Source organism: Fukomys damarensis, unplaced genomic scaffold, assembly GCF_012274545.1.
Source record: "Fukomys damarensis isolate Sample0158 unplaced genomic scaffold, DMR_v1.0_HiC HiC_scaffold_13, whole genome shotgun sequence".
Classification (NCBI taxonomy): Eukaryota; Metazoa; Chordata; class Mammalia; order Rodentia; family Bathyergidae; genus Fukomys; species Fukomys damarensis.
Genome location: NW_022900925.1, coordinates 33,578,504 through 33,590,531, shown reverse-complemented (window position 1 = coordinate 33,590,531; position 12,028 = coordinate 33,578,504). Strand labels below are relative to the sequence as shown.

General features: G+C 48.2%; 1 protein-coding gene across 1 annotated transcript in view; it reads left to right on the top strand.

Moving 5' to 3' along the window:
• The window catches only part of Tmem92 (transmembrane protein 92), a 19,752-nt gene extending 8,334 nt beyond the window's left edge, over positions 1 to 11,418 (top strand). Inside the window, exons 4-6 of the mRNA XM_010620329.2 lie at positions 8 to 11; positions 139 to 1,233; positions 11,283 to 11,418. Of these exons, the coding sequence (XP_010618631.1) occupies positions 8 to 11; positions 139 to 270 (136 nt within the window). The 3' untranslated portion in view covers positions 271 to 1,233; positions 11,283 to 11,418. The remainder of the gene's footprint in view (positions 1 to 7; positions 12 to 138; positions 1,234 to 11,282) is intronic.
• The last annotated feature ends 610 nt before the right edge of the window (positions 11,419 to 12,028 follow it).

Below are 12,028 nucleotides of genomic sequence, written 5' to 3'. Positions count from 1 at the left end.
CCTACAGCGAGGTGAGTCTGCCCATCCCAGTCCCTGCCACCAGCGCCGTTGTGCCCTCTGCTGGCGGGTGACAGGCCTGGGCCAGCGCGGGGGCTGGCGGCCAGGCCCTGGGACGATCTGGGGTCCTCTTCCCTGCAGGTCGTTCTGAAGCCCGCCCTGTTTCTGCCTCCCACGGAGCCCCCGCCTCCCTACAGCCTCAACCCTGAAGACCACGCTGGCACACAGAGGGCCATCGACAACCCGGCCTCTGGCCTGCCGCCTCCCCGGTGACTCCCGGAGCAAGCCAGGGACGGCTGGGACTCCCGGACTGCCCGGTGACACCTGCCGTGGCTCCTCCCTCCTGGATTTAACTTATTTCTCTTCCTACTCCTGTTCCTCCCAGCCCCACCCACCCCCCTTGCCCTGGTCGGGACTGAAGCCACTGTCTGTTCTTCCTCCAAGTCGAAGGCTCCTGAGGAAAAGGTCTGGCTGCTGACGATGCCTGTACTGGTATGGGCTACTCGGTGGAGGAGAGAGTGGCCCGTCACTGGAGGTATACAAGTCCTGACTGGACAGCCAGCTCTGGGATATTCTGCAGGCTTTCTCTACCCACAGAGGACTGACTGGGCAGCTCTAAGCCACCATCCAACTCTACCTCAATGGAGAAGACCCCATTGTAACCCCCAACGCAAGTCCTCACTAAATCTTCACTGCGGGTTGCTGAGTCTGCCTCTGGCTGTGTGGGAGGTGGGGTGTCACCGTGCCAAAGTCGCCCACCGTGACTGCTGTGAGTGTGTTGGCCACCAGCCCGGGTACCCAGGTTTTGGCTCCCAGGTCCCGTGAGGCCTCTGGGTGCAAACCAGCTAGAAATGGGCTGGAGCGGTGGTCTTGTGATAGGGAGCTCAAACAACACACAACTGTCACACTATGTGTATTAGTTCCTTTCCTGTCCCCGGGATAAAGTACCTGACACCTGCAACTTGAAGGAGGAAAGGTTTACTTTACGGTTTCTGTGGGTTCAGTCCACGGTGAGCCACTCCAGGCCAGAAACTGCATGGCAGATGGGCCTAGCGAAGGGGAGCTGCTCACCTCATGGTGTCCAGGAAGCAGATAGAAGGGAGGAGCCAGGAACAAGAAGGCTGTGTACCCTTCCAGGTCATAGCACAGCCACCTGCCTCTAACCAGGGCTGGCCTCCTAACAGCAAGTCAGCTATGAACCTGTCATCTATGTGCCACGATCCAGTCCCCTTCCAGGTACGTGACCCGGGGGACATTTTTAGATCTCCAGCCCTGCCGGCTCATGAAATTGCTGTTGGTGCCACCTTCAGGAGTGAGTCCCTCAGGGGAGGTAGATTATCCTGCGGGGGAGAGGCTTCCTAGGGCTTAGCCTAGGACTCAGGGGACTTCCTGGGACTTGGAGCTGAGGGCCTTGCCTGGGCCACAGAGAGGAAGAGTCCAGTGCATGTGTCTCAAGCTCCAGCATGACCAGGCATCTCTGCTCTGACCTCTGACTTCCCCTGCATCCCATACGCCAGCCTCCTCCCCAGGCATGGGTGCAGAGCAACACCAACTGTCACTCCAGGAGAACTGGAGGCAGAAGCAGCCCTGGGCACTGGCAGATGCCTCCTCCAGGGCTCTTGTGGGTACAAGAGCCAGGCAGGCAGCAGGAGCAAGCTGGGAAACTGGCACAGGCATCACCAAAGATGCCAGGCACGGGGCTGTCCAGATGGGGCACCAGAGCCTGCGGGAGGAGACCGAGTGGAAGTTTTCTGGTTTCTGAGTGGGTCAGAGGAGCAAAAGTGACGCATGAGGGGATTTGTGCTGGCATTGCCCCCGCTGGCAAGGGCCCACTCTGTTGGCTTTGGGGAGTGACATGGAAGGTGGCACAGAATCTCCGACTTCTCTTCCCCTGCCTGGAGGAGGTGCTATCCTGATGAAGCAGCGTTTTCTTTCTCTTTTTCTTTTCTTTTTTTGAGGCAGGATCTCCCTTTGTAGTTCAGGCTGGCCCTGACCTCACTGTGTAGCCCAGGCTGGCCTTGGACTCAGCAACCCTCCTGCCTCAGCCTCCCAAGTGCTGGGATTACAGGCGTGCACCACCACACCTGCCTACTTTTTTTTGAGACAGGGTCTGATTATGTAATTCAGGCTAGCCTTGAACTTACTATGTAGCCCAAGCCGGCCTTGAACTCACGGTGATCTGGTTTTTTTGAGTTATGTATATATTTTAGATATTAGTCTGAGGAACAGCTGGCAAAATATTTTTCCCCACACTGGGTTGTCTCTTCACTCTGTTGGTGGTTTCTTTTGCTGTGGAAAAGTTTTTAATAAGTTGAGATCCCAGTGGTTGATTCTTTGTAATGTTTCCTATGTGATGAGGGTTTTGTTCATAAAATCTTTGCTTACACCAATATCTTCAAGAGTTCTACCTAGTATATTTCCAGCAGATTTAATGTTTCTGTTTTAATATTTAGCTCTTCGATCCACTTCTATTTTAGTTTAGTGATGGTGAAGGACATGGGTCTAGTTTCAATCTTCAGCATGTCGAAAGCCAGTTTTTCAGCTTTTATTAAAGAGGCCGTCTTTCTTCCAGTGGAGGTGTTTGGCTCCTTTCGGAGTCGTTTCTGCATCTTCTAATCTGTTCCATTGATCCTTGGGTCTGTTTTTTTTTTTTTTTTTCCCCAGTACTGTGCTGTTTTTATCACAGTAGCTTTGTTGTATAATTTTGAGTCAGGGATTGTGATGCCCCCTGCCTTGCCTTCATTGCCAAGAATTGCTTTTGCTCTTCTAGGTCTCTTCTGGCTCCAAATGAATTTTAGGATTTTCTCTAATTCTGTGAGATATGCTATTAGTTTTTGGTTTTTTTGTTTTGTTTTGTTTTAGATTTTGTTTTGTTTTGCTTTTGATTGAGACAAGGTCTTGCTATGTCCCTCAGACCGGCCTTGAACTCACTATGTAGCCCATGCGATCCTCTTGCCTCAGCCTCTGAATGCTGGGATTATAGGCATGTGCCACCATGCTTAGCTGTGCTATTGGCATTTTGATTGGAATTGCAATAAATCTGTACAACACTTTTGGAAGTATGGCCATTTTCACTACATTGGTTCTGCCTACCCAAGAACAAGGGCTGTCTTTCCATTTTCTGATGTCCTCTTCGATCTCCTTTTCAGAGCACTGTAGTTTTCCATGTAAAGGTCTTTTATTTCCTTCACTAGATTGATTCCTGGATAGTATATTTTTTTTGGATGCTATTGTGAAAGGTGTTGTTTTCCTAATTTCTCTCTCAGTGAGCTTGTTATTTGTGTTATAGGAATGCTATCGATTTTAAGTGTTGACTTGGCATGCAGCTATGCTACTGAATTTGGTTATTAAATCTAGAGGTCTTTTGGTGGAGTTTTGGGGGCCTTCTATGTAGATTATCATGTCATCCACCAATAATGATAATTTAACTTCTTCCTTTCCTATCCTTATTCTTTTTGTTTCTTTCCCTTGTCTAATTGCTCCGGCTAATGTTTCTAGAACTATATTGAATAAGGGCGGTGGGGCCAGGGATTTAGCCCAGTGGTGCCCCCACCTGCCTCACAAGCACAAGGTCCTGAGTTTGATTCCCGGTACCACACCCACAAGAGAGTGGCAACCGTGGGCGTCCTTATTTTGTTCTGATTTTAGAGTGAAAACTTTCAGGTTTTGTTCACTTAGTATGATGTTGGCTGTTGGTTTGCCATAAGTGGCTTTTGTCAGATTGAAATAAAGACGATATTCCAATTTTCTGTAAGTTTTTATCATGAGCTGGTATTGGACTTTGTCAAATGCTTTTTCTGCAACAATAAAGATGATCATAGGGTTTTTGTCCTTGGTTCTGTTCATATGGTATACTACATTTAGTCATTTTATTTAATCTTTTAAAGAACCCACTCTTCGGCTTTTGTTGTTCTTGAGTCTGTTGTTGTTTTCTCCCAGTACAGGGGATCGAACCCAGGACCTTGCACTTGTAAGGCAGGCATGGCGTGCCACTGAGCTAAATGGCCAGCCAAAGAACCAGCTCTTCGATTCTTTGTGTTTTCTTAGTCTCCGTTGCATTAATTTCTGCTCTGATCTTTGTAATTTTCTCACTCATATGAGCTTTGGGCTTGAGTTGCTCTTGTTTTTCTAAAAGACTGAGCCTCAATATTAGGTTGTCTACTTGAGCTTACTCTATTTTTCTGATATGAGAATTCGCTGCTATAAATTTCCCTCCAAGGACTGCTTTCATTGCATCCCATGAGTTCTAGTGTGTTGTACTGGCATTATCATGTAATTATAGCAACTGTCTAATTTCTTCTTTAATTTCATCTGTGACTCATTGGTTGTTCAAGAGGGTGTTATTTAATTTCCATGTGTTTATGAAGTTTTGTGGTATCTTTTGCCCCTGATTCCCATTTTCAATCCTGTATGGTCTGATAATATGCATGGGATAATTTCCACCCTTTGCATTTACTTAAGCCTGTTCTGTAAGCTGGTGTGTGGTCTCTTCTGGAGAACGCCCCAAGTGCAGCTGAGAATCATGTGTATTCTGATGTTGTGGGATGGAACACTCCGTAGATATCTGCTAAGTCCATTTGTTCAAAAGTTTGGTTCAATTTTGGTGTTTATTTGTTGATTTTTCGTCTAGTTGATCTGTCTGTGGCAGTGGGGTATTGAAGTCCCCCATTACAACTCTATTAGTGCTTTTTATCTCTTCTTCTTGGATTGTTCTCTTAAAAAGGATGTAGTGACCATCTTTGTCTCTCTTAATCAGCCTTGGCATGAAATCCACTTTGTCTATAGACTAGCTACCCATGCTTTTCTCCAGGTTCCTATCATATGGAGTATTGTTTCCCATCCTTTGACTTTCAGTTTATGAATTTTTTAAATTAAATGTGTTTCGGGTGGGGGATTTAGCTCAGCGGTTCAGTGGCCTGCCTTGCAAGTGCAAGGACCCAAGTTCAATCCCTGGTACCAAAAATAAATGAATAAATAAATAAATTGAATGTGTTTTTTATATACAGCATATTTTTGGATCCTGCTTCTTGATCCATTCTGCCAGTCTGTTTCTTTTGATTGGTGAATCGAGACCACTTATATTGATGGTTATAAGTGATATATATTGAATTATCCTTGTCATGTTATTTTCCCGTTGTTGGCTCTCCTTCCCCCCACCTGTTTAATTGTTTGCCTTGCATGGTGGATTCATTCTGTTGGGGATCATGGAGCTATAGTTCTCATTGTCTTTGTAGAATGTCCTTCAGAACCTTTTGGAGTGCTGGTGTGGTGGTCATGAATTTCTTCAAGTGTTCTTGGTTATGGAAATAGCTTATTTCTCCATCAATTTTGAAAGATAGTTTTGCAGGGTACAAAAATCTGGAGGTTGTTTTCTTTTAGGGCTTGAAATCCTCACTCCTAACTCTCCTTGACTAGAATGTGTGTGTGTTGAGAAGTCTGCTGCGATTCTGATGGGCTTTCCTTTGTAGGTGATTTGTTTCTTTTCTCTAACTGCTTTTAATACTCTGCTCTTTGGTTGAATTTTTGGAATCTTGACCATTTTATGCTTTGATGTAGATTTTTCTTGATCATGGCTAGGTGGAATTCTATATGCCCCACTTAACTGCGTCAAATTCTTTTTCCATGCTTGGGAAGTTTTCTGGCATCACTTCTGTGAGCAGGTTTTGTTGTTGGTGTGGTGGTGGTTTTTTGTTTGTTTGTTTGTTTTTGTTTGTTTGTTTGTTTGTTTGTTTTGGTACTGGGGATCGAACTTGGGTCTTTGCATTTGCAAGGCAGGCAGCAGAACCACTGAGCTAAAATCCCCGGCCCCGTTTTTGCTTTTTAAAGACAGGGTCTCGCTATGTAGTTCGAGCTGGCCTTGAACTCACTATGTAGCTCAGACTGGTCTCAAACTCATGGTGATCCTCCTGCCTCCCAAATGCTGAGATTAGAGGCATGCACCTCCATGCCCAGCTCTGAACAGGGTTTTTTTGTCATTTGCACTACCTCCTATTTTTTCATTGACTGATCAATCTTGTTATTTATCTTTGCATCATCTGGCAGCTGTTGGATTGATTTTTCATGGTTCCTTGCTATTTTTAAGAAATCTTAGGCTGGGGATATAATTTAGTGACTAACACCAGCCTGGCAAGTGCAAGGCCCTGAGTTTGATTCCTGGTACCAATAAAGAGAGAGGGAAATCTTTTCATGATCACTAACTGCAATTCTGCCTGTTATATCTGATTCTGTCCTCACATTGGCTTATTCTGCTGCATGTACTTTTGACGTGAACTTGAATCTCCTGGTTGTCTATTTGAAGCTCTTTCGTGGATTCCATTATACTTCCCTATGTTGGATGTTCCTGTGGATTCCATCATTTTCCTAAACTCCTCTATTTTTTTTTTAATCTGCATCTGCTCTAGAGTCACTAAGCCCATCTTTCATTCTGGTCACCATCTCTGTAGCTATCTGAGAATCTATTTCTGCTTTCATTTTTTCCCGAGAGCTTCATTTGTCAGCTTTGTTACTTCCACTGTTAACACTTCAGAGAGTCCAGGTAGGTGGCTTTCAAATTGTTCCACCTCATTACTCCCTGGGTTTGCCTTTGGTGAGCTGAAAGCCTGGGGCTACATCTTGCTTAAGTGTCCTCTCATTTTGTAATTTTTTTGTTGTTATATAATTCCTGGGGCAAAGAGAGAAGGAAGAAATAAAAACAAGAACAGAACAACAACAAAAACCTAAAAACAATGTTCACACTCATATAAAAACAAGAACAAACGATCAACAAAAGTAAAACAGAACAAAAAAGAAAAAAATAAGAGACAGGCTGAGGCAGGACCATCTCCACAAATTCAAGGCCAGCCTGAACTACAAAGTGAGACGCTGTCTCAAAAAACAAAACAAGAAAAAATAAGAAAACATTGTCCACATTACGGCATGTCTCTGCTGTCACTGGTAGAAAGAGTGGGCATACAGAGCCCAGATCCACGTTGATTAATCTCAGCAAACCAGCTGTGGATTTATAGCAGCGTAGTGGACAATCCCAGCAAACTTGTCCTTTAGTTCCACTGAAGTTCAGACTGGTTTCTGGCTGTGAGGCTGGAACCCGATTTGTTCAGCCTGTAACATTCTGTGCACCTCTTGCCAGCTTGAATTTGGTTCTGCTTCACCCCGACACTGAGAGCCACCAGATGAAGCCGGTGTTCTGAGTTCTGGGCTCAGTTGGCCCCTCTCCAAGACGGCAACTGGTCAGTCACCCTCTCCTGGGGACACCTGAGCCCAAATACTCACCAGCCACTGCAGTCCTGGGTGTGTCCACTGCTCTGTTCCACTGTGTGTTTCTCCTTGGAGGCTCTCCAGTTGCCAGCAATCACTGTGCTTCTGCAGGTTCAAGCTCCCCGTCTCCAGTGAGTCAGGGCTCCGGGAGAAAGCGGTGCTTGCCATGTCGAGGTCTCTCTGGGCTCGCCCTGGGGGCTTCAGTTCTCCCTTCAGATCCTTGCTGGGTCCTAGGGATCCACTTTTCTCCTTCTCTTCCTCACGTTGTTGTTTTCTAACATCTGGACAACAGATCTCAGGCTGCAGCATCATTTACTGTCCCCAAGAAAAAGTAAGGGGCAGAAGAGTAGCCTCAGTTTGTAAATTTGTTGTTGTTGTTTTGTTTTTTTGTAGTACTGGGGATTGAACTCAGGACATTGAGCTCACAAGGCAGGCTCAGCGCCACTGAACTAAATCTCCGGCCCTGCATTTTTAATTTTACATACTTGTGTTTTCTTTCCAAATATAGAGATGACATCTAAAAGGATATGAATCAAATGATGCTCGTTACCCAGAACAGTTTGGCACCAGAGAATGAGATGGGGCACCACCTGTAAGGGCAGTTTTTTACATTTCTTTCTGGAACAGGGTCCAGGCTGGCCTTGAGCTCACATTGATCCTCCTGCCTCAGCCTCCTGAGTGATGAGATTATAGGCGTGCGCCACCATGCCAGGCTTGTAAGGGCATTTTTGTTATTTTAAGACAGTCTTTCTGTATAGCTCAAGGTGGCCTTGAACTCCCTATGTGGTCCAAGATGGCCTCAAACTTGAGATCTTCCTGCTTCAGCCTCCCAAGTGGAGATTTTTTTTTTTTTGTACTGGGGATTGAACTTGGGACCTTGCGCTTACAAAGCGGGTTGCAGAACCACTGAGCTAAGTCCCCAGCCCAGAATTTTTGATTGTATGGGCTTTGCCATTGTTTTTTAAATGAGTAAGTGTTGCTTTTGCCATTTTGAGAGATTTATTTACTGGGATTTGTTTATACTCGCTTTAGAAGTTTATGAAGATTTATCCTGTGAACGGCAGTTGGTGATTTTCAGTTGGGAAGGAAGAGGCTACAAGGGCCTAGACATGTTGAACGCACATGATGTGTGTGGTGCAGGGGCTAGGCCAGTAAGTGGACATGAGGAGGCCAGGACGCCTGCCAGACGTGTGAGGGACACGTGAAGGTGTGTGCCGGGCCTGGGCGGGGCTCGTGATGGGCCCTGCGTGCAGGCGGAATGGGAGAAACGGAGCTGCTCGGTGGGTGGGCGGGCAGTTTCCCAGCGAGGGAGGTCGGTTGGGCAGTTCAAACCCAGCTGGTGCTAATGAAAGATGGACGAGAGGGAGGCCGGAGAGCAAGGAGGAAGGGAGGGAAAGCGAGTACACAACGGGATGAACGAATGAACGGGCGGTGTGGAAAGGGAGCCCCGGGCCTGCGGGTGGACACCCTATCCCAGGGGCTCCCCGAGTAATGGACAGCACAGCAAAGGGGGCTCTGGGATAGAGGGAGGACACCAAGCTGCTGCTGCTGGGCGAGGTGGGGGCCCTGGTGACAGTGGCTAGGATCTATCTTCCCCTCTGGCTGGGATTCAGATTCAGGAGTCCGGCTTCCGACACTACTTCCTGCGGGGACCACCTCCGGGCATCATTTTCTCTACTGGCACAATAAAGAGGTCAGCACCTCCAGCCCTGGTGGGTCAGAACTCTCAGACTCTGATGCTGGGGGGCGCTGAGAGGATCCTGGGAGGCTGTTCCACTCCAAAAGCCTTTCCTGTCCCCTCCGCCCCGCCTGTGAGCTCCCCGCTCCACCACGGCCACCCTGAGACCTCCGCGCCTCTTTGTGGTGCTCGCAAGGGCCCTGTCTTTGAGCTTTCCTGACAGTCCCTGCCCCACGGCCCAACACCTTGGCCCCGTCCTCTTCCCACTGACCTCACCTGGCAAAGCCGCAGACCCAGGTTCCAGAATCTGACATTCGCTCGAAAAGCAGCACAGCCGTGTGGTTGGACTCTAGTCTCCAGCGCGGCCTCCTCTGGCCACATCGCCAAGGCCCACATTATCTAGACCACGCCGCTCCGGTCACCGTCCTCCGTGTCACCCACCTCCTCCCCACCTCCTGACTGGTTAATCGCCACCATCCACGTCTACTTGACTGATCTCGGAGATGCCTCCGACATTAGTAGAGCACGTTTCTGGGTGTGTCGTGGGCCATGGTCTCGGGGACTTTGGTCGCTGCCTCTTCCTCTCCAGCTCTTTCCACCTCTCCTTCCAGCTACCAGGAGGCGAGCAGCTTCCTCTGACCCCTCCACCTCCGCGCTTCTGCCCTGTAGCCAGGGACCAGGGACTGAAGACTCTGAAACCGTGAGCCTCAGTAAACCCCCTTTAACTTGTGTGCTCCGGATGTTTAGTCCCAGGGACAGGAAGCTCACTAAAGGCCACCGTAGACAGATGGCGCCACCTACCACCAGCCAGACGGACCCACCCCCATGGTGTCACAGGGTTCTGATTTCTCGCCCCACCATCCTGCCCATCCCACCTCCAAGACAGACACCGGTCCACTTCTTGCCATTTCATGGTCACAATCAATGCCAAGCCACCACCCTGTAGCCTGGGCTGTCCCAACCCCACAGTGAGTTTCCACCTCCGCTGTAGTCTCACCCTGGCCCTGCAGCTCACCCATGGAAATGTGCTCAAGGAGCTCTTTTTATTTTTATTTTTTGAGACAAGGCCTCACAACAATGCAGGCCGGCCTTGAATTCTTAGCGATCCTTCTGCCTCAGCCTCCCAAAGTGCTGGGACTATAGGCATGTGCTACTACACCCAACTTCTCCCTTCTTACTGCATCTCTGAGAGCCGACATCCTGCCTTGACTGCCCCAGGCCTTAGCATGGCTCAGGGGCTTCAGGGCCTTTTTGACTTGAGAGCACACACACACACACACACACACACACACACACACACACACACACACTCTGTCCCATTGGGCCTTCACAAGGCTGCCATCTTTTCATCACCTAGACTTCAGCTCAGCTGTCACCTCCCCCAGGAAGCCCTCCCTGACCACCCCACAGAAAGCAGTGCCTCTGACACTGCCCTGTGTCATTTTCTTCATGGCACGACTCTGAGCCCTGTGTGCCTGTGCGTACAGTTTTCTGGTCGGTGCCCTCTCTTGACCACACTCCCTCAGGCACCACCCTGCGGCATCTGGATGCCAGACCCTCAGTCCAAAAGGAGTTTCTGTGCTCTTCTCTTTCTTTCGTCCTTCTCCTCCTTCCTCTTTCTGAGTAACAGTGCTGTCCCAGGGCCAGGGCAGGGGCCACAGCGAACGCCCCACATCCACGCAACAGCCGTGCACGTGGGTCTGTGGCCCATGCGTGACTCTAGAGAGACACCGGGCCGAGGGGCTGCTGTAATGTACAAAGGCCCCAGGGTAGGAGGAGTGTGGTGGTGGCAGGAATTTACCAGACCCCTCCTTGCTTCAAAATCCCCCAGATTTTTGACACAGGGCACTCTGGTTTCTTAAGGTCACAGCAACAAACAACTGTAAGCTGGGTGGTATAAGATGACAGAAATTTCTTCTCATCGCTCTGGAGGCTTGCAGGCTGCCAGTTTGCTTCCTGATGGATTCTCTGGGGGAGAATCCATTCCATGTCCTGTCCTGGCTTCTGGTGGCTGCCAGGTGTGGTGGTCCACACCTGGGATTCCAGCACTGGGGAGGCTGAGGCAGGAGGATCTCTGTGAGTTTGAGGCCAGCCTGGGCTACATAGTGAGACCTTGTCTCAAAAAATCAAAAGTAAATGAATAAAAATAGCATATATATTTTGAAAGCAGCAAAAGTAGTATTCTGTGTTCAAATTTGGGAAATGTGGTACAAACATCTCACGCTTAGAAGACTCAACAATTCCTCCAAGTGCATAAAAAGCGGAGAATTCATAACAAAGCAGCTGCCTTATCATTATTTAAAACAGAATTTCCTGATTTTATTTCACCATAAAACCTCATTTCCCTTCTCAGAATCTCTGCGGAATTTTGAGATCACGCCATCCCATGGGAATGTGAGCCGAAGGTCGATGCTGTCCAACTCTGTCTTCTAGACAAGAACCCAGGAAAGAAATGTGACCTGCTTGTGGCACAAGGCCCCAGGCTTCAATCCCCACTTCCACTAAATAAATAAATATAAATCCTTTTCTAAAACTCAGTCTCTTTAAAATGACAGAAATGAAGACTCGTTAATGCTGATGTTGGAGAAGGGAGATCTGTAGAGGTGGAACAGTTTGCTTTGTTTTTAGTGCTAGGGATTAAACCCTGAGCCTTAGCTGGGCATGGTGGTGCACATCTGTAATCCTCCCACTAGGGAGGCTGAGGCAGGAGGATCCCCTTGAGTGCAAAGACAGCCTGGACTACATAGTGAGACCCTGTCTCAAAGGAGACCCTGACTCAAAAAGCAAAACAAACAACTGAGCTACATTCCCAGCTCTTTTTAAATTATGAGACAAAGACCAGGGATTTAGCTCAGTGGCACAGTGCCTGCCTTGCACGTACAAGGTCCTGAGTTTGATCCATGGTACTGGGGGAAAAAAAAAGACTGACAAGATAAATTTTTGAGACAGAGTCTTTCTGTGTTGCCCAGGAAGGGCTCGAGCTTTCAGTACTCCTGCCTCAGCCACCCAGAGGTCTGGGACTACAGGTTTGTGCCACCATGCCCAGTTAGTTTGGATCTTAATTCTGTCATAGGTACACAAATTTACGCATGAGTTAAA